The 22528-nt window shown below is 41.8% G+C and overlaps 1 protein-coding gene across 2 annotated transcripts in view; it reads right to left on the bottom strand.

Moving 5' to 3' along the window:
- The window catches only part of LOC146008378 (protein MTSS 1-like), a 151249-nt gene that overhangs the window by 37401 nt on the left and 91320 nt on the right, over positions 1-22528 (bottom strand). For both annotated transcript variants that reach the window (XM_083147586.1, XM_083147587.1), the window contains exons 5-6: positions 15448-15539; positions 10474-10548 (exon numbers count right to left, since the gene is read on the bottom strand). In XM_083147586.1, the coding sequence (XP_083003712.1) occupies positions 10474-10548; positions 15448-15539 (167 nt within the window). The remainder of the gene's footprint in view (positions 1-10473; positions 10549-15447; positions 15540-22528) is intronic.

Genomic DNA, 22528 nt, shown 5'->3' with positions numbered 1-22528 from the left:
ATAAATAAAAAGTGGATACTGCTGATACACCCTCTAATCAGCGTTGGGGTTCCAATGCTATTATTGTGCTAGGCAGCTCCTCTGAACGGGATCACACCAAAGCACACTAGGAAGCCCTGCCTGTCAATATTTAGGTTGTATGTCTATTCAGCATAGTTTTACAGGAAGGCTGGCCACTGCATACACAGCATGCCTGGAAATCTGAACTTTAGAAATCTTGGAGGGATTGCATGATTTATGAAACTGTGCCAAATTCAGGAATGTGCTACATTTTTAGCTTCTGGAACATTTCACAACCATATTACTAGGTTATTTTTCTGAAATTGTTAATTTCAGAAAGATTACCAAACCCAGAGCAATGAAAGTGCATTGTATATTATGTGCTTAAAGGACCATTAAATGTTAACATTTATATATTAAGAAGTCAACCATAGAAATAAAATACACTATCCATTCAGTCCATATTCTGTATAAGAGCAAAGTACATCCTTTAGTCTACCACTATAGAAGCTGAAGCTCCACCCCACACCTTTATAAACAGAGTCCTGATAGCTGTAGTGTCTTGGCCTGTAAGTTCCTATCTCCGTTAGGGCGGGATGTATTAATATACATCACTGCCCGGCCGCCACATATGTACTAACCGCGGCTGGCAACGTGGTGCGGTGACGGAGGTCCCCCGCGACACGAGAACTGTGGTGTGCTGGGGGTCTCCGTCACCTCCCAGCCGCCTACTGCTCCCCTCATGCCAGGACAGCTCGGCGGGGACAGAAGGACGTCCGGCTGCCTTGCTACGGGCAGGATGGGTTTACCTTCCGGGATCCAGGAGGACCTGCTGCAGGAAGGTAAGCCAGGGGGAGGCAAGGCGGTGGAGGCCCAAAGGTGGCAATTCCCTGCCCGGCGGTAACGGTGCGGCCGGGTTTTAGTACATATGAAAATGCGGTAAAACTGGGGTTTTACCGCATTTTCAGCTTAATACATCCCGCCCTTACTGAGACAACATTGGCTCTACTTTTGTAGGAAATTACTAAATCCACAGTCTGTTTCTGGTGTCAGTCACTGTGCACCAGCTTAAGGTCCCCCATACATCTGCCCACACTTGCATGAAACATCTGGACTTGCGGGAACACCATACTTTTGCTAGATGCACACAGATTTGCAGTTCAATTTTGTTAGCTGCCAAAAGTAAAAGTCTCTGTTCATTATACATATATGTACGTAATACTACCACACTGAGTACCATGGACAATATTAATAAAACAAAACAAGGGAAAATGCATTGTGTACTAGTCTGAAGGCCTGTCCAATGGGCGAAAGTTTATGCTTATGCAATTATTGTTCCACCTACCCTTCCCAACCACAACAGGGCAGAAGCTGCTGCAGCAGCCAGATCAAGTATCCACTTACCCTTGCCAACCACAGCAGGGCAGGAGCTGCTACAGCAGGTACAGAAGATCCCGAAAACCCTCAATGAATAAGCAAACAATCAAGAGAAGAAAAAAAAAAAAACTGACTGGGGATCGATTTCACATGGATTTTACAACGATATCTACAGCGTTCGATTCACAATCCACTCTGCCAATGAGACGCTTATTAATTTCAGTTTATCAGAAGTTTTCTAAAGTGAAAATGTTTTTCACATAATTGACCCTTATAGGCCTTTAAGAGTCCAGTTAAGGAAATCTGTTTATTGTGTTGTATTCAGAAAGTCATAAGCTTTCCAACGATATATACAATGCATGAAAACAGAAATAGCATGGACCCTTATGAAAGCACCCTTAAGGGCCATCTTCAAACTTATATCATCCCTTAAGACAGGGGTGGGGAACCTCAGGCCCGGGGGGCCGTATGCGGCCCCAGTAGTTTGTCTTAGTGGCCCGCCCGGCGGCTTTGCCGGGAGTCAAGTACAGGGGAATTCTCGCAAGAGGTTGGAAGTTCTTGTGAGATTCCTCCTAATCAACAGCAGCCGAAGACTGTCAGTCCTAGTCAGCGGCAGCCCCGGGGCGTGGGATGGCTCCAGCAGGACAACTTTTAAGATACATTTTTACATATGGCCCCCGAAGGATATTTTTTCTCATACAAACGGCCCTTGGCATAAAAAAGGTTCCCCACCCCTGCCTTAAGATAAGGTAGTGTGCAAAGTTTGAAGACGATTAGTTAAAGCGTTCCAGAGTTATCATGCAACATCCATACACACAAATATCATTTAATCATACTTACGTAGATATATTACATATTTTTTCCGACTGCCATTCAAAAGCTGTATATGCGATACGAATTAGTTTGGTCTGAAGGACAGATGTTAAGGCCCCCATACATCAGAGCCCTATTTCTCCGACTGGCACCACTGATCGATGATTGGCAATCCATTTAGAAATTGGAGAAGTTCTTATTTATAAAAATCCATGATTTTGCTAGTCTGCTTTCAGTCAGGATTGGGGAATCGAGATTGTTAAACATTCGAAATTCTCCAACACAACTTTTGAGGCTATACGGACACTACAGCAATATATCTGTAATGGTTATGATATAAAGGGTGGACGCTAACAAAGGGACAACATAAGTTTTTCATGTTATGTTGGTGTCCGGTTGTAGATTTCATCACAGGAACTACAAATTAGTGTACTTTGTCCCCTCACCATGCTTTAGGCACTTTACTATTTCCTGTCCACAGGGCCAGTAAAGTATGAAAAAGTCTACCAAAAAAAAGAATATATATATATATTCTTTAAAAAAATGGGGTTATACTCAATGGGGGCAATTACAAAAAAAACTGCTAATAAGTACAAAAGGCCATCTAAAGTAAAACTAAACCCTATAGACTTCAATTTTTCTCTAATATGACAAAGCTATATATGGTGTAAATAAAAAAAAATTCTTCACATATTCTATGATATCGCTAGTGTGACAGCAGTGACTTAGAATGATGGGAAGTATACTGTATTCTAGTGATCTCATTCAGCATAGTAGTATTCTACCGTCACCTTGAGCATGTGCCAGAGACCTGGGTAGGAAAATGCCTTGTGGAGGAGTAGAACGCAAAGTCAATTAACAAGCCATATATTCATGCAAATGGAAACCTACATAGGAAAAGCAGCAGAGTTAACAATGTGGTTTTTAAGAGATGTGTTTTCTAACACAAACTGGGTGGTTGCTAAAGGGATTTTTCTTCCAGTGAAAAACACATTCATCTTTATGCATTTTCTGAAGAACATCTTTGTGTTCATGAACTGGCCGGCACAGTGTTGCCAAGAAAAATCCAACTCCACGACAAAAATCTCTTTCAGGAGAAAGCCCGTGAAGTAATTCCTCAGGATGGCTTTGGAAACACACACTTACTGGCCAAAGAAATAAAAACGGAGGAACACCAGTCAAATCAGCAACCATGCTGAGCTAGTGATAGAAACATTTAATGAGACTTAAAATCAGGATTAGCGGTACATATCTTAACCACCAGCGAGGCCTAGAAAAGACTGGTATTTAGTTTCCGCAATAACGGTCAAGTGGCATTCACTGCCATGGGAACCACAGGGAAACTGCACAGTAATGCACCGATTATTTATAGAATTTATTTAATACATTTTTAATAGTGTTCCCCATCTTAAGAGCTAGATGGAAATTGTTGCTGGATATCAGTCATTAGCATAGTGATCCTTAAACACTGTTACATCACCATTTTAATGCAAGTGCCAAGTACCCAAACAAATGTAGAAATAAATTAGAGAACTTTCAGCACTCAATTAAAATACACCCCTAATTTTAGAATTATATCACAATCATCTGTATCAATATAACTAAAGCAGCTGATAGGGGGATAGTCAACCACCGGCGAGAATCTCCCGTCGGGGAGATGTCCACCGGGCCCTATTCAATGCTATCTTCCCCGACAGCATTGAGCAGGGTATCTCGGCAGAACGAGCCCGACATCACAAGCTGTCGGACTCGTTCTTCCGAGAATGGCCGGAAAGTGACGAGCTGCCGGCTGCAGCTCGCCTTTTCCCGGCCGCAACTCGCGGCCACACCCCTTCTCGCTCCCCGGTAGGCGGGACATTGAATCCCGCCTGCATGTTCTTGGTCGAACTGACCGAGAACGGTACTGGGTCATGGCGGTCGAGCAAGCTCGACTGCCGTGTCCCCCACATTGAATACCCCCCTTAATCAGTTGAGATCTGTGTATTCTGACTGTTAATGCCCCCATGGGCCCGATTTCCCAGGCAGCTCCCCGGGAGGGCTCAAATACAAGTTTTTCATGAGATAAATTGCATGATTCCCGGGAAGCTGCAGGCGGAGGGTGCTGGACTGGGGGTTTCACTGAGAGCTGGGTAGGGGTAGCCAGGAGCTGAGTTGCAAAAATAAAAACCACCATACAAATGAATGAGAAGCTGCTAACTGACGAATCAGAGTCCTCCCATATGTTTGTATAGGTTGGTTTTAGTTTTACAAGTGCCCGCCGCCCAGCTCCCCCTGCCCGCTCACGGCATCCCATGCATAAATACCCTTTCATATCTATATCCATGAATGGTAGAACAGATAAGGGAATCTTCAATACAATATCAATGCAGTGCACTTATGTGGCAATGTATTCCTCCTCTGCTGCTAGTCTGTCCTATCTCTGCAGTGGAAGATATTGAATGTGGTAGTCTCTAAAGTGGAAGAAGAATGTATCCCGCTCACCCATAGATGCTCCAACTCTCACATTACTGTAGGTAGTGGTGAACCAGCCCAAGCTGTGTAGCCTGTGGATGATTCGCACTATAATCAGGGTGATCCACTCTTCTTGTCCCCTGGTTTTACCCCCAGTCTTAGCTGCCTAGTGCTGGCACTGATTGAATAATTTGTTGTATTTAATAGGGTAGTTTCTCCCATTCATTGCAAAAGCTTATTCATTTGAATGCTTTTTTCTATATGTATAGAACATGAAGCAAACCAAATTGAGGTGAATGGCAAATGTTCTGTCACTAGCTTTCTGGAAGCGTTCTTAAAAACATGCAAACTCATCTACTACATATAAACCACATGTATGTGACTCACACCAACACATGTTCAAAAACTTTTCATGTGCAGCAGGTAACAGGCCTAAAATGTGTTTAAGAAACTGGACTAAAAACATGATTGCATTGATATTTAAGATCCAATCATTTATTTTGGTCCCTTGTTAATGTCTTTTTGATAGAAACTAAAATAACTTCTTTGTTACAAAATATTCCAAATACATGGTTCATGTTCTCAGCAAATCTCAGAGAAAGTTTAAATTATATAAATCATTACAAATAAACAGCAGGATTATGCAGATGTCTTTTGATTCAAGTAGTTTCTCTGTATTCATGAATATATACAAGGAACACTGAGCAAACGTGTAACTATGCTCAGCCATCAGTATGAATCTAAAATGTAAATTTGGAGCCAGCAGGCCTTATGTGAACTCTGGGCCTGATTCAGACCTGCACGTTTTGCTGTAAATTCGCAGCACGGATGATCGTCGGATAACCGTACATGCAAATGGTATGCATGCTGTCCATAGACAGCCAGTGAATGCTAGTCTTCACTGGCTTCTGCAGCCTTTTGGGGGCGCTAATCAGTAAACACAGGCAGTCCCCGGCCATTGATGTCATCAGCCTCCTCCTCCTCCCCACGGCCTTTGTAGCGCTGAGTAAGTCTAGACTTTCTATGTGCTTGCAAATGGGGGAATCCATTCTATGGCAAGCGATTCCAAATGGATCTCCCCCTATGAGCATGTGTACATGGGCGGGATTTCAATCGTGTGATGCTGTCTTTACCTGCTCCTGAAAAGTGATGAAATAAAAAATCGGTTGTTTCACGTATACCTATATGCCTTTGGTATATTATAGAAAATTACTAAAACTATGGAGAGAGATATATTATTCCTATTTCTCCAAAGAGTGGCCTTGTAATATGATGGGTTGTTTTGTTATGGTAGGGTACCAACAAATTTTACTATATCTGAATATATCATATACTGTATACCTGCTTTTAAAATACATGTTTAAAAGTGAATACACATGAAGACATGCATTGATCGCACACAAATGTTCACCTTCAATAAACTGATGAATTCTCCTTACATACATTTTTTTTTATCCCTATAGAGGTCTCTGAAAGGCCCACAATTTCCTGCCTTTCCTATTTCCTCTGTCAGACTTCCTTCCCAAAAAAACAACTCTATTAATCTAAGCATATACTAAAAGCAGGAAGTTTAATTTTGAGACATAAATTCTGTGAAATATACTAGGTATTTGTAGGTGCTGCTTTTAACATAAATGAAAGGAAATATACAGTAGTAAAAATGTATATTATATGTATATTAACTAAAACATAGTTACATTTATATCAATGAAAGCTATATATATAGCATAGAGTGTTCCTTTAGCATTTGGTAAAATGCCAATTCCAGTGGTACTTTGAAAACTAATTAATGATTTGGACTTTACTATACTACAGTAATAAATTAATTCTTAGTCTGTGCGGATCTACACCCTCTCGTTTGTATACTACAGTCGATCAGTCAGCATGGGAAATTAATTTATCTCAACCTAAACTTTAAAATAAATAGTATGCATTTATTGTGTCAAAACTGCACTCACACCACAATTAGCTGTGGTAATTTACAAGGGGCCTATAATCTTTTATTGAATTACTGTTTTTTTGTACATATGGGACTATGAAAAAAAACATATATAAGTTAATGTATATGTTTTTGGCTATAAGCATATGCACATCAGGAGCAATAGACTTTAGAGAGGTATGTGATATCACAGTAGGTCATTGCAGTAGTCTGAATTTAACTTGGAAATATCAATATGATCATATTGGCAGGTCACAAGCCGCTTCAAAGTTAATAGGGGAGCAATGACAATTGCACAGTTTGTTATGGTAAGTGGCGAGTCACCCTTAACCCCTTCCCGACATTTGACGTACATGTACGTCATGGTCGGGAAGGACTTCCCGACATTTGACGTACATGTACATCATGACTTCTAACTGTCACTGCGTCTAGAGACGCAGTGACAGTTAGGTGATGTCTGCTGTCCCTGACAGCAGACATCCCCCCTCGCCGCCCAGGGGGGGCAGGGGTGCCCCCCCCGGTCGGCGATCGCTGTGATTGGCTGTTCAAATCTGAACAGCCATTCACAGCGTTTCCTGTGTTACCGGCGGCTAAGCCGCTCGGTAACACAGGGATCGGTGGTGATCGGTGCTGTCAAGTACAGCACCGATCACCACCGATGTGCAGCCCCCCGTCGAAACCGCCGGGCACTCACCCGGCAGCAGCAGCAGCTCCCCCGGCGCGTCTGGAGCGCACGCAGCGCTGCCCTCCCCCCCCTCCCCCCGCAGCAGCAGCAGCAGCAGCATCAAGCTGCAGAAAAAGTAAAAAATGAAATATATGCACTGAAAAATATATTTATATATATATATATATATATATATATATATATATATATATATATACACACACATATATATATATATATATATATATATATATATATATATATATATATATATATATATATATATATATATATATGTGTGTGTATATATATGTATATATATATGTATATATATATATATATATATATACACACATATATATATGTGTGTGTGTGTGTATATACCGCACCGATTACCACCGATCGCCAGCCCCCCCCCCTCCCACCCGGCAGCCCCCCTCCCTCCCACCCACCCGGCTGCCGCAGCGCCAGCACCCCTCCCACCCCCCCGCCAGCCGCAGCGCCAGCCCCCCTCCCAAAGCTGGTGACTAAAATGGGGTCACTTGTGGGGGGGTTCCACTGTATTGGTGCTTCGGGGGTCTTGCTAATGCGACATAGCACCCACCATTCATTCCACCACCAAAAATCACTCCTTCCCTTCTGAGTCCTGCCATGCACCCAACTGGTATAAAAAATTTTGAGCCAGAACTGCATTTTTCTGTAAAAAATTACATTTTTTTACACAAAAATGCAGATCTGGCTCAAAATTTTTCATTTTCACAAGGAATGAAGGAGACAAAGCACCCCAAAATCTGTGCCCCAATTTCTCCCGAGTACGGCAATGCCTCACGTGTGACCAAAAAATACCAGTTGGGTGCATGGCAGGACTCAGAAGGGAAGGAGTGATTTTTGGATTTTGCAGCACAGATTCTGGTTGAATGACCCCCGAAACACCCATACAGTGGAACCCCCCCACAAGTGACCCCATTTTGCAAACTACACCCTTCAGGGAATTCATCAAGGGGTATAGTGTACATTTCAAACCCCCCAGGGTTTCACCAATTTTGATACAACTGAGCTGTGAAAATGAAAAATTAATTTTTTTCATTTTCACTGCCCAGTTGTACCACAATTGGTGAAACCCCTGGGGGTTTGAAATGTACACTATACCCCTAGATGAATTCCCTGAAGGGTGTAGTTTGCAAAATGGGGTCACTTGTGGGGGGGTACCTAACTTTTAGCATCTTATGGTGCCTAGAAACCTACATTGTGCCTAAAAAATAATCTCATAAAAAGGAGGCTCCAAAATCAAGTAGGTGCTCCTTCTATTATGAAGCCTGTGGTTTGGTCACCGTGCACACTAGGGCCACATATAGGATATTTATGAAAACCAAAGAATTGGGGGAATCAATTTTTAGTCACATTTCTCTAGTAAAATCTACTGTGTTCCTTAGAAAAATGTATTAAAATTGCAAATCTGCAAAAAAAATGAAATTTTGAAATTTCACCTACACTTTCTTTTAATTCCTGTGAAACACCTAAAGGGTTAACAAACTTCCAAAATGCTGTTTTGAATACTGTGAGGGGTGCAGTTTTTGAAATGGCATCATTTATGGGGGTGTCTCACATACAAGTCACTCAAAGTCACATCATAACTGACCTGGTCCCTAAAAAAATCAGAGTTTGAAATTTTCTTGAAAATTTGAGAATTTGCTATTCATATTTGAAGCCTCCTAGTGTCCAAAAAAATGAAAAGGAGGTTGAAATAATGATGGAAACATAAAGTAGACATATGGTCTTTGTTAGTTATTAACTATTTTGAGTGGTATGTTTATTTGTCTCACAAGCAGAAAATGTGACATTTTGCAAATTGCTAAATTTTCCATTTTTTCACGACATTTTGGTATTTTTCACAAAAAAACACAGACTGTATCGACCCAAATTTACCACTAACTTGAAGTACAATGTGTCACGAGAAAACAATCTCAAAATCACTGGGATAAGTAAAAGCAAAAAAAAGTTATCCCCACTTAAGTGAAACATGTCAGATTTGAAAAAAATGGCTCTGTCAGGAACGCAAAAACTGGCTCTGTCAGGAAGGGGTTAATGGCCATAAATCCTTCATATCTATAGATTGTAAAACCTGTCTGGGTTAATACCCAATCTCATGTTGTTAATGTTTGTTAAATTGCAAGAGAAAATCCAGCCACAATATAATAAATAATAGCCAATAATATTGCATGTTTGAGCTGTGTACTGATCCCTGCTGTTCAAGGACAGAAGATGATTCTATCTGTTTTTTTTTAAGAGTTGCCAGATACTGAATATATATTTTATACTAACAATTGCAGAAGTAGTAAATACCATAATTTCAATGATACCATTGTTAGGGTAATATTTGTGGGGAAACCACCAAATCATTACCCCTTTAACATTGCTTTGCTGGCTCCGGCCCTTTCACATTGAAACCTGGGTCACCCAATATACAAATCCCCCTTTCACATTGAAAATGCAGGGTCACACCCAGAATTTGGACACACTCTCAGGAGTGACCCGCTATTAGCAATGTTTAGCTCCTCACAGCGAGCCGGAAAAAAGACGAGTCGTTGACATCAGACAGGGGTGAGGGAGGAGGCAGCGTTTGGAGTAGACACGATCTCCAAGCGATGTCCCTCTCCATAGTGTTAACAGGACACGGGTCACTCGACCCGGGTTACCTGTTCACACTACACAAATTAACCCTTCTTTTAACCTGGGTTGAAATGCCAGGTTGGTGGACCCAGGAAATATAAAAAGGCTATATCAGATCACACAGAGACCTGGGCTGATCAGGCAACAACCCGGGATCGACCCAGGTTATTTTTTTGATGATGAAAGGGTATAATTAATATGTTTGGCCTGTTTATCACACTTATACATCATGTTTAACCATTTAATTTGCTTGCAAAATAAAACCTGCTATTTGTACCTAGACAAACATCAACAAACACACTAAAACAAAACAACAAAAAAAAGCGTTGCCTATCAACCGAAGAGATGAAATTCAAAATCAGCCAGAATTTAGAAATTTTAAATCAGCGCCGGGCAGGGGAAAATGGGTCAGTGTGTATGCCCAGAGCAGCTTCCCCCTAGCGATGGCAGAGGTCATCACGGTCCATACACACTAAGCATAATTGCCCAGTGTGTATGGACCTTAACAGTATCAAAACTGAAAGATTTTCACTCGAAAATTATACACAATATCAATTACCTTTCTTCACTTTCTTTTGTAGCTTTATTGTGTCAGAGGACTTCTTTTTTATCTCTGCCCGGGCCTTCTTGTACTCTGCAAGCAGATCGAGAACAGTAAGAAGAAAGGCAGAGGATAGTTCATTAAAGTACAACAACCAATAGTAATGTTATATAGATTTATTTCATATGAATTAACATAATATCCTTTTAAACCAGGATACTGATGAATTACACAGGTTCTGTGGCTGCTGAATTTAAGCATATGGTATTAACCAGCTACAGAACCTGCGTATAATCCATGAGTGTCAGATGTTTGCCCTCTATTGTGTTTGGCATTGGGAGTTGGCGTTCTTGACGCTTTTTATCACCTAGCAAGAGAATCAGGTGGTGTTTCAACCACTAATGTGCTGGAATTACTAATAAATAGGCTATTACTGTTCAATTGTACACACTCTTAATAGCATAATTGTTACACTGTAAATATAGGTGTACAATAATGGGGTAAACTTACTATAAAGCTTCTAAAAATTTAAATAGGTGATGTTGCCCATAGCAACCAGATTCTATCAATTCTCTATTGCATCCTAGAAAATGATAGACCCCATTTGATTGATTGCAGTGGGCAACATCACCTAATTTTTAGAAGCTTTAGTAAATTTACGGCAATGTCTTGACAGACGAGGGGCAAAAGCAATAGCATGCAAACATCAGTGGGTTCCGTGCAAACCTGTCCGATGTTTCAAAATTGAAATATTTAAAATAGCAAAACCATGTCAGAACCCATGGATGCCTGCAGTTTTACAGGCAATTGCATTTACTACCACTGTTACAGTGTTCATAAAGGTCCATACACACTGGGCGACTATACTCAGCGTGTATGGACAGCGATGATCGCGGGGGGGGGAGGAGGAGGACGGCATCGCAAAGCGGAGCACTATGCAAAGCCGTCTTGAAAGCCGCTCATCTGCTGGTATAACAGGTATAATAATAGCAGATGAGCGGCTTTCCCGGCGATGTTGCAGGGCGTGCAGCAGCGCTCACCGCCGGGCCATACACTCTGGGAGGCTTTGAGCTGAAAGCCACTAAAACCTGCTGTTTTGAGCGACTTTAAGCTCAAAGTCATACGGTGTTTATGGGCCTTTAGAAAAGAAAAACACAAAATTATTTTAGTATATGTATATAAACATTTACCATTTCTACTGCTTTTTATTATTATTATCAAATGTGCATACTACCTCTTTTTAAATACGTTAGAGACATTAAATAAAAAACTAAACAACTATATGTAAAGTCAATCCAAACTCATAATTTGACCAATTATTTATATTTTTACATGGTTTAGCGCTGCTTCCACATTCTTGGTTACTGTTCTGCACATGTCTTTCTTCAGCCTTTACAGGTTTGTACATAAACTTATATAATGCACACATAAAAAAAACCCAAAAACGTATGTGTTTTAACCCCTTCAGTGGAGCGTTCCCTTTAAAAAAAAAAAACCACCACAGCCTCCCTGGGTTCGGGCAGCGCCGCTGAACTGTCAATCAGCTGCTGCCCGGCCCTGCACCCCAGCTCCCCGTCCCTACATGCTGCGACCTGGCTTGTCATAAGCCGGCACCTCAGGCTGACTGAGTTCAGCGATGATTACTGGCAATCCCGAGAATTTTCCGTGCTTGCCAGCCTGGGCATTAAGGCATAGCCCGGAAAATTCTCGGGATTAACAGTGAAGGGGGTAATGCCCATAAACACTGGGCGACTTAAAGCTGAAAGCCGCTCAAAACAGCAAGTTTGAGTGGCTTTCAGCTCAATGCCGCCCAGTGTGTATGGCTCGGTGATGGTGCGCTGCACTATGCATGGGCCCGTGCCAGGGGAAAGTCGCTCCGTGTGTATGAGCAGCTTTCTCCCCAGCGATGACAGCGGTCATTGCTGTCCATAGATGCTGGGTATAATCGCCCAGTGTGTATACACTATTACTTCTAAATGAACATTGTTTTCAGTTATTGATAAACATTATAGGAGATAAGAGGACGCCACTATCACCACTTAAGGATGAATTCAATGGTTTTGGCTGTTATATAGACAGTAATGAGGTTGACATTCAATAGGTTGATTACTATTGGTGGACAGGCAAATGGTTAATATTGACAATAGGTCAACACAAAACAATCAGTCGACATGGCAATGATCAACTTAAGTTTTTCTTACTAAGATAACATTTATACTTTACAATACACATAGACTACAATACAGAGTAAAGTGTGCAGAGTGAAGCAAATCAAGGGTATACGTTACACTAATTGGGAGCCCATGTTAACAGATGTTGACATACACACCAAAAACCCACAGAAAACTCATGTTGACCATTTCCAATTCTACCTTTTTTCCTGTCTACCAATAGTGGTTGACCTACTGATTGTCAACTCCCAACTTCAATTAGCCGCCATAAGTCACTGTGGCCAACTGATCCCCCCCAGGGGCTAATTAAGAAGCCCAAGTAGCCAGTGCTACTGGAGATTTTTTTTTGTTGGTCTGCCAGGGTGCAGGAGAACAAACAATCTGTGATAACAGAGGTGTTTATGAGGCAGCCTTAGTACAAAATGCAACACACATTCAAAATATTAGTAAAATAACTAATAAATGAGGAAACTATCCCTAAAAAAAAAGAGAACATCCTTTGTGATCTTTTGGCTTATTTTGACACACTGACCAAACTTTGTTCTAGTAAACAGCACTGATCAAATCATGAGCAAACCTTTGTCTTATGCAACTCTGCAAATATTTATAGAACAGCTCAACCAAACAGAACATCCAAGTTTTTGTGCAACAGTATTTCATTAACTAATATTTGAAATGGAGCAGGCGCTGTAATTACAGGATTAGAAGAGATCACGTGACTGCCATTCTAGCTGACTCATCTAAAGCCAGAAATGCTCTTCTAGGATGTTGATTGGTCAACGGGACTGAATTATTTCAGTCAAATTAGAACTTCAAAACAAAAGCTGTATTAAACAAATCCTGAAAGAGTAAAATGACCCCTGCACCCAAAAACTCAAATTACATATATGAACCATAAAAGGTCAAAGACATTGTTCAGTGTAAATCTGACTTTCCATTGACTACTATGAAAATGTGAAAAAGTTGCCCCAAGTCAACAGTTTTGGGACACTGCTCTAAAGAATCTGACACAGACCTAAAGGCTGCAGAAGTATGTAGGGTGATTTGTTGCCACCATCCAGCCTCGGTGTACTGAATGCAACAATTCTCCCAGTGCATTTCTACAGAGCAAGCCAACCAGACACTGGGCCGTATACAAATATTATCACAGCCCCCTGGGTGGCGAGCTGCAATGCATGAAGAGTCACCTGTCCGAGAGCTAAAATTAGACTTTGCTGCACGTTATGCGTATGTTCGGGTTTAGCCGTTATGTGAAGCAAAATCCGACCGTAATGAGCGAGAACAGAGTACAGAAAAAAATCTATTTAATATCGCTCCATGATCTCCCGTATAATATGGGAGATCGGGCGCAACATATCAATTTAATACAGCCCACTGCGCTTTGCTATTGAAGTACTTTCCATCTACCATGATGAAAATAGGCACGATGTACATACAGTTAGTTGTGCACAACAAAAAATGGAAATCCTTCAAAACATGACACCATCCAAATTAATTAAAGACAAGGGCTTTTGTGTGTGTGTGTGTGTGTGTGTGTGTCTCATTAACTAAGCAGATATCACTAGTAATTCATGCATTAAGGAGGTCTAATGTCATGTAAGCACAGAAAACAGAAATCATGAAGGGAAGTACATGCCCCAGATTTTGGCATCTGTACAGAAGTCAGAATTACAAAGCAAAAACTACAACGCAGTAGGGATATGGTCAAAAGGTCGACATGGTGTTTTTCACTGTTTTTTTGGAGCCGACAGGTGGTATTTCATGCCCTACCATCCACTAGGGCGTGCTGGGAGAATAAAATAGTGTGCCGAGTGTAGCAAGGCATCATGCCCGAAGCGAGGGGATGTGGTGCACTTCAAACTTTGTCCATGTCGACTGTGTCGACATTCGGATAAAAGAAACAGTGAAAAAATTAAACCGCTTGATGCACACCACCGCGGGAGACAGCAGAACAGCTGACACTCCCACAGAGATAAGTGGGAAGGTAGTCTGGAGTCACTGCGAGATGGAGAGGGGATCCCTTGGAAGTTGGGCAGACAGGTACAGGGACCACATGAGAAACTAGCACTAAAAACAAACATTTTTAGTAGCTCTTCAAGCAGTTTAATTTTTCTCGAGTAGCTCACACCCCAAATAAGGTTGACGACCACGGATCTAGTGGCAGCTTTCATGATAGTTTGCAACCGGACAATTCCAAGAAGGTTGAAAATGTTTATAAACACAACATTTTTAAAGACAAATAGCTTTGGAACAAAAAAAAAACATTGCAAAAGCAAATCGTGGGAAATAGAAGTATAGAGCATTGATAAACACCCATTTTATTGTCGTTTTAATATATAGTGAGGATTCCGAATAAGAGATCAGTTTTTGGCTCTAAGTTCTGGGATGTAAAGAACAAGATACAATACCAACTGACAATGGTTAATCACATACACACAGGATGAACATTCTGAAATGATCGCGTAGTGAACGCCTACAATATTTCCATGTTTCTCCTTGTAGGTAAAGAACAAGATACAATACCAACTGACAATGGTTAATCACATACACACAGGATGAACATTCTGAAATGATCGCGTAGTGAACGCCTACAATATTTCCATGTTTCTCCTTGTAGATTCCTATATAAATGAGTTATGGACAAGTTCCCTGATAATTGTGGTTCTCAAAAACCAGACACATACACTACATTAATCTTTAAATTTAGCAGCCACAAAACCAACTTTTTTTTTTTAAATATCACTTTCAACTAAACAATTTATTTTTTGGTTGGACTCTGTAAGCAGTGAGGTCCAGCTGAGAGTAAAGGTACATTTCTTACCTTTTGCATGGTCCTTGTCCAGCTGGCTTGCAATTTTTTTCCATTCCTCAATTTTTACTTCTAAGGGATTTATTAAGCTGTCACTTAGCGCTCTGCAGAAAAAAATAAAATATATTTTTAACATATGAGGGGAAGTTGACATTAGGTGAACTATATACATTCTAAGATTCAATTATATAATATACACAAATAAACACACATCTTTATATTCACATCTCTCTCATATTATATATCTATATATACACACACACACACACACACACATCTATCTATACACACGTACGTACACACACACACACACACACACACACACAGTAACAGAGTGTACTGCGCAGGTCTCCGGAAACATGGCGCCATGTTCTGAAAACTAAATTCACTACCGCTCAAGCATAATGGATGGGACTCTGAAGAGGTGAGTATTAAAATCTGGGTAGAGTGTGGGCCTCGATGGGCTCAGGGGCCCATGTGCACCACACACGTTCCACCCATTATAGAAATGCATATGTGTACTGGCCAGTCTTGTTCTTTTCTACTGTGGTAATTTAGACATAGCCTAGAGATATAGGTTTTGGTCATTATCTTGCTTTAGAAAGAAAAGAAAACTAAAACTAGGGATATAAGACGATATTTCATGGTTCTGCAAATGGCAGCCATTTTGGTTCAGGAGTGCCAGTCACTCTGCACAAGTCAATGACCCCTGATACAGCAAAAGTGCCCCAGTATATTACACATCCTTCTTCAGGGTTTGGCGTCACACAGAAACCATCTGTTGACTGCTCAATGGCATACAAAAACCAAAGATGTTGATAAATAAGACCACCTTTCATCATTCATAGTCCACTGGTGGAGCTTCATGAACCAGACAAGTTTTTTTTATATCATTTTGTCATCTTTTGCAATGGCTTTCTTACGGTCGCTAGACTTGTGAAACCTGCAGCATAATGACTCTTCTTCACAGCTGAAATTGAGACTTTCGTATTTCAACCAGGTTTATCCTGCTGGACTCTGCAGCCTACCTCATTCAAGGGGATGACTCTCAGAAATTTGCCTTGTTATTCTGTTGTGCCTTTAAGGGGGGTAGCAATGTCCTGCTGCTATTTCCGATGGGGGAAATAGCGACAGCATTGAAGAGGGATCACGGCAGAACAAGCCCAACTTTAGATGATGCCGGACCCGTTCTGCTGATAATGGCCATGGATTGTCGTGATCCTGGCAGCAGATTGACAAGCCACGGCGGGTTCCACTGCCAAACCCCTTTTGTGCCGATCGGCAGGCAGGACATTGAGTCCCACCTGCCGATCTGCTGTCGATCAGACCGCAAACGGGCCATGATCTGTCTGTCTGTCAGATCTTTTTCATTCATAGTTTTCAGGTGCATTTTGTTAGTGTAGGAAACTACATATTGACACCTTTGCTTTCCCTGCAATTTATCTTAACAAAATACTTTTAGAGTTAAGCCCCGTACAGACTCGGCCCCGGGTGAACAATATTGTACATACACACTTGGAGATATTGTCAATCGACATCACCTGCGACCACTGAACATGCATGTAGACGACTGCATAGCCAAAATTGAGGTGTTCATTAGCGATACGCAGGAGCACAAATCATTAATTTTTTTGGTACTTGTTTCCTAGCACCGCGCCCAAGATTTCCATCACATGCCATATAGCCGCATACGATGCGATTTTTTAATTGTATAAGCACCCTAATGGGTGCTTACAATGTTAAATGCACCCCCACTATCAACGCGAACCCGAAGCGCGGCGAGCCCGCGAGGGGCGGCGGTACGCGTCCTCCGACCTTTTCATACCCCCACTAGCCACGTCGGCGTGGACATGATTTTAGATAGTGTGGAGAGCGCAGTGAGCCCCGCGAGGGGACGCGTATTACTTTACATGTATTCCGCGTCCGCTCGCCACTCTTCGGGCTCGGTGGCTCGCCACATTATCTAAAGTTAACTCCACGCCGACGTGGATAGTGAGGGTATGAAAAGGTCAGAGGACGCGTACCGCTGCGCACGCCACGCTTCGGGTTAGCGTTGATAGTGGGGGGGCATTTAACATTGTAAGAACCCATCAGGGTGGTTGTACAATAAAAAAAATCATATACCACCGCATTGTATGGCATACGATGCCATACAATTTTTTATTGTACATCATCGCGTCAAATCGCATCGCATACCATATTTCGTCTTATGGTATACCATGCGATGGGTGCCGTGCTAGGAAAGAAGTACCATTTCTTTTTAAATAAAAGATATGGCCCAGAAGGAGCTATATCTTTTTTTAAAAATAATTTAGTGAATGATTTAAAAAAAATCATTGGTTGGTTGGTTGGTTGGTCTGTCTTTTTTTCACTCTAATGATAACTATATATCACATCTTTCTACACAGCAATACAGTCCAAACAATGCCCAGTCTGCCCCTTGATGGAAAGCAGTGGAGCAAGTTAATTGTTGCTCTGTTCCGGGATGCATGCAGCTGGGTGACAGATTTTAGTTTGCAGCCTTATGAGGTGCGGACTGAACTGTGCAAGTCTAAAGCTGGCCATACATCATAAAGATCGATCTTAAGATCGATTGCGCTCATGATTGTGTACAATTTCCCTTGAAATCCCCGGCAGTCCTTGGTGGTTTTTGGACACACAATCTACACACAATCCATCATACAATCCATCTGCTGCATGCTTGTGTACACAAGATGTGCACACAATCTGCATACAATCCATCTTACAATCAGTCATACAATCCATCTTATGATTGATTGTATGATTGTGCACATAAGATGTGCACACAATCTGCATACAATCCATCTTACAATCAATTGAGATTGTATGATTGGGTACAATATATTTCTGATGTATGGCCACCTTAACTGTCCTAGCCTAGACTATAGAAGAGTCTAACTGCTTTGCCAGGCTATACCCAGTGCCAATGGGCGCGCACACACGTTATGCATGCACATGGGGGACGGACACAATTAAATCGATTCGGTGGACACCCATTACATATGGGCATAAAACAACTGAATTCCCACTATGGCATTAAAAAAGAAAAAGCTAACTTGCAAAACACAATAAAAATATAACACAAGTATTTGTTTTACTTTGGTGTGTTTATTATGCCAGATTGCAAGTAAGCTGTCACGAGCTGGGCACTATGTACTGTTTTTGTTATTTACTTGTATATAAAGTCTGTTCACTCTAGGCAAACAAATGACTTCTAAATACTGTGAAATATGAATAGATTTCAGAACGTGTTTATAATTCTTAAGTACCAGATGGTTCAGGAACAGTGTTTCTTGTCTGATTGGTGTATGCCAAGACCACAATTAGTGTATTTACAGCATTTGCCAGAATGAGCTATTATACCTATATTAACAAACACTCCAGCAACATCACAGTTCTTTGGGGGATTACCAGCACCACCTTTAAATTTCAGGCTCTTTGGTTCTGAATAAGGGTGTCCTTTTGTGCGTTACATTAGCTGTGCTATAACTGTTAGTATGTAAGCATGCTGAAACATCCCCAGAAAAAAAGTTGCCATCTCATCAAAAGCTGAAAATGACAGCTTGCTTTATATAGTCAGGCAGGTGTTTTTTTAGGTTGTAATTCAATGGTAAAACGTATAGAAAAGTTTTGACAACTCATATGATGTCAGCAATTAGAAAAAATAACAGAAAACGCCATAAATAAATTCAAGACATTTCCAAGCAGTGAAGTTGTTAAATTGAGAGATTGCCGGCAGGCTCCTAGCAATTACAGAGGGACATGTTGTGAAGAGAGAGTCTTAAGTGGTTAGACACACCAAATATTCAGTTTGCTCTTTACTGCTTCATCTATAAATAACTACAGGAACTACATGTAAAACGGCTGGTTTATGGATTCCCCTCACACTGCACCGTTGTCATGAGAACACAGTGGGGATGTTACATTCCAGTGTGACTGACACACAGTCTTCCACCGTCTGCTGCCTTATATTGCTAAAATCAGAGCAGTCTTCACACTGAGTATAAGCATAAACTGGGTACACACCTAAATATTTATCTGTCCAATCTATCTTGTGGGAACAAATATTTGGTAATGTATAGGAGCATACAGTATATGAGAATAGAGAATTTGTGTGTATGTATAAAATGTACACACACACACACGTACACACACACACACACACACACACGTAAGCCTGCTCAAAACAAATGCTTTAAAAGCTAGTCTGCTACCTTGTTATTGCCTCTGTGTATATTCATGTGTGTGAGATATAGTTCCACCCGCTGCCAACAGATGGCAGTGTTTCGGAGACACACAATCACGCATTAGAGATAGAGATGGTCGAAGTGGGCCGGTATGCTGCGCATACCGGCACTTCTTTTCCAATGATCCGGAAGCCCTGCTGGAAAAGAAGACCTGACACCTGGGAGTGGAATCTGCTGGGGACGCTGCACTGAGGAAAATAAGACCAAGGGAGAAAGAGGAAAACGCGACTCGCGCCGGGGGGAGAGTGTGCAGCAAACCTGGGAGCAGGGGCAGAAAAAATGGTGCTACCATTGCTGTTGACCGTGACAGGAGGTACAAAGTGCCAGCTTGTACTGCTTTCTCCCTTCTCCTCCACATGTCCCCTTCTTCTCATCCTCTCCCCTCTTCTCCCTCCAACTCTCACCCTGCTCCTCCTGTCCACACCTACTCTTTCTCCTCGCCTAAGCTCTCCCACCAACTCCCCCTCCTCTCCCCCCTCCTCTCCCTTCTCCACTCCTCCTCCGCTCCCCCCCTCTCTCAATCTCCTCTTTTTTTCTTCCCTGCTTTATCTTTCTCCTCCCCACCACTTTCCCCATACTTCTCTCTTTCTCTCTGCCGGGGACCCTGCACTGGGGTGCAGGAAGAGAAGACCCGTTGCTGAGAAGAAAATGCATCGCCAGTGAGCGGGAGCTGCTGGGGACCCTGGGCTAGGGTGCAGGAAGAGAAGACCGGGAGCCGGGGCAATGGAGGAGATAACTAGCACCAGGGAGTGAGAGCACAGCAGACACGTGAGCAGGAGCAGAAAACACAGCGATACCGTCGTTGCTGATCATGCAGTGCTGATGACAGGAAGTACACAGCACCCATTTGTACTGCTCTCCCTTCTTCGCTCCTCCTCTTGCAACACACCAACACTCCCCCCTCCTCTTCCACCCTTCCTCTGCTACACCTCCCCTCCTCCTCACCCCCTCTCTTGCTATCCATTTTCTGCTTCTCTTTTCCCTCTCCCCCACCTCTTCCTACTCCGCTCCCCCCCTCTCCTCCACCTCCATCTGATCACCTCTCCTGCTCTCCCTTCTATGCTCTTCTCCTCCACATCTTCCTCCGCTCCCCCTTCACCTTTCTTCCTCCTCCTCCGTTTCCTCAGCTTCCCCTCCTCTCCCCCTTTAGTGTAGTAAGTTCATGGAACTCCCATGCAGGAACAAATAGCTAAATCAGTAAGTTATCCGCTTCTAGCGGAACCGGTCAAGGGTTCTAATACAGGGTGTGAGACTTGCAAGAATATATTTAGAATAAAGAGTGTGTGCCGTCTATTGTCCTGCTAGGAGGGGAAATCAGCCACAAAAGCAATATTGACGGCTTTAAATTAACGGAGTCAAACTCGCAGGGGCAGACTACTTCCATTGCATCCAGGAGTTACACTTCTGGCTATGACACAGAAGGTTAAAATAAATTACATTTTACAAAATTTCAAACAAATATATGCATGCATAAGAATCAACTAAAAATTGATCAGTTCACAACTGTAAGAACAGGTTGAGTCTCCCATATCCAAATGCCTTGGACCAGAAGTATTTTGGATATCTGATTTTTCTGGATATCTTAAGGATAGGACCCAAGTCTAAACATGAAATTAATTTATGCTACATGTACACCTTATACACACACAGCCTGAAGGTAATTTTAAACAATATTTTTAATAACTGCATATGGAACAAAGTTTTTGTACACTTAACCATCAGAATGCAAAGATGTCACTATCTCAAGCATGCTGATTTTTTATTGCTAAATGCTGTAACATTTCCAGAATAAATACAGTAACAGCATTTTGTATGCAGAAGCGAACTGACTACAGTCATGCTGCATATTATTTTAATCAGTAAAGTCTATGGGGTTGATCCTATTAGAGGCGGATGATTTGCACTTGCAAATCATCACAGCATCAGGCGCACTTTACAGCAGACTGAATTCAATTAAAAGTGCTCGCACCACTATAGGGTTGTGAGCATTTGTAAGTGAATTCGGCCCAACTAAGGGTGCAAGATCGGCTTCATTCGGGTGCCGTTTTCAGCATTTAAATGACACCTCGCATCCTTCGGCGCGAATAGGATCAACCCCTGTGTGTCTTATTTGCAAAACAATGCAAAGATGACTAAACTTAGCAAAGTAGAACAAGAGGCGCTAACAAGTCTATAGGAAGTAGCTATGGAGCGCCATTTGATTGCTATTTTAATATGGGCAATGACACCAGATACTAGTAGATGCAATAGGAAGCTGCAAGCTCCAGAGAGACAGTGTGCTTGGTCACATTATCAATGGCCATGTGCACAGCCACTGCTTTTGTGGGCTCTGTACTAAAATAATTATAGAAGCTCAGGTAGATCAGTTTTAAACTATTATACATTTTCTTCCATTTGCTATCAATAATAAACATCCAACCTAACTGCCTTGAGACTTATTTATTCAGAAACAAATGAGGTGTGTCGGATGGAGACTCATAGGAAACACCAATGTAATACGATCATAGGGTGTTCAGATTGAGTAGTTTTATTTATGGTACAGCTATTGTCAAGTCCTAGATACTCCCCTTCCCTGCCCTTAAAGTAGCCGCAACACTAAAAGTAATTTTATCTTGCCACACCAACAAGGAGACATGCTGGGCTATTTTATACTTCCAATGTTGGTTTCAAATTCAATCTTCAATAAAACCACAGTGACCCATCTCATGGGTGAATTATTCTCAACAAATGGAGATACAGTATCTGTTGAGCTTCACTTACCATTCAGAACAGGAACATTCTAGGGAATACGGTAATATATAAATGGATTACGAATTCTTAAGATT

This window comes from Crinia signifera, chromosome 6, assembly GCF_055691185.1.
Source record: "Crinia signifera chromosome 6, ASM5569118v1, whole genome shotgun sequence".
In the NCBI taxonomy this organism is placed as follows: domain Eukaryota; kingdom Metazoa; phylum Chordata; class Amphibia; order Anura; family Myobatrachidae; genus Crinia; species Crinia signifera.
Note: the sequence above shows the minus strand (reverse complement) of the source record. Positions and strands in the feature narration are given on the sequence as shown.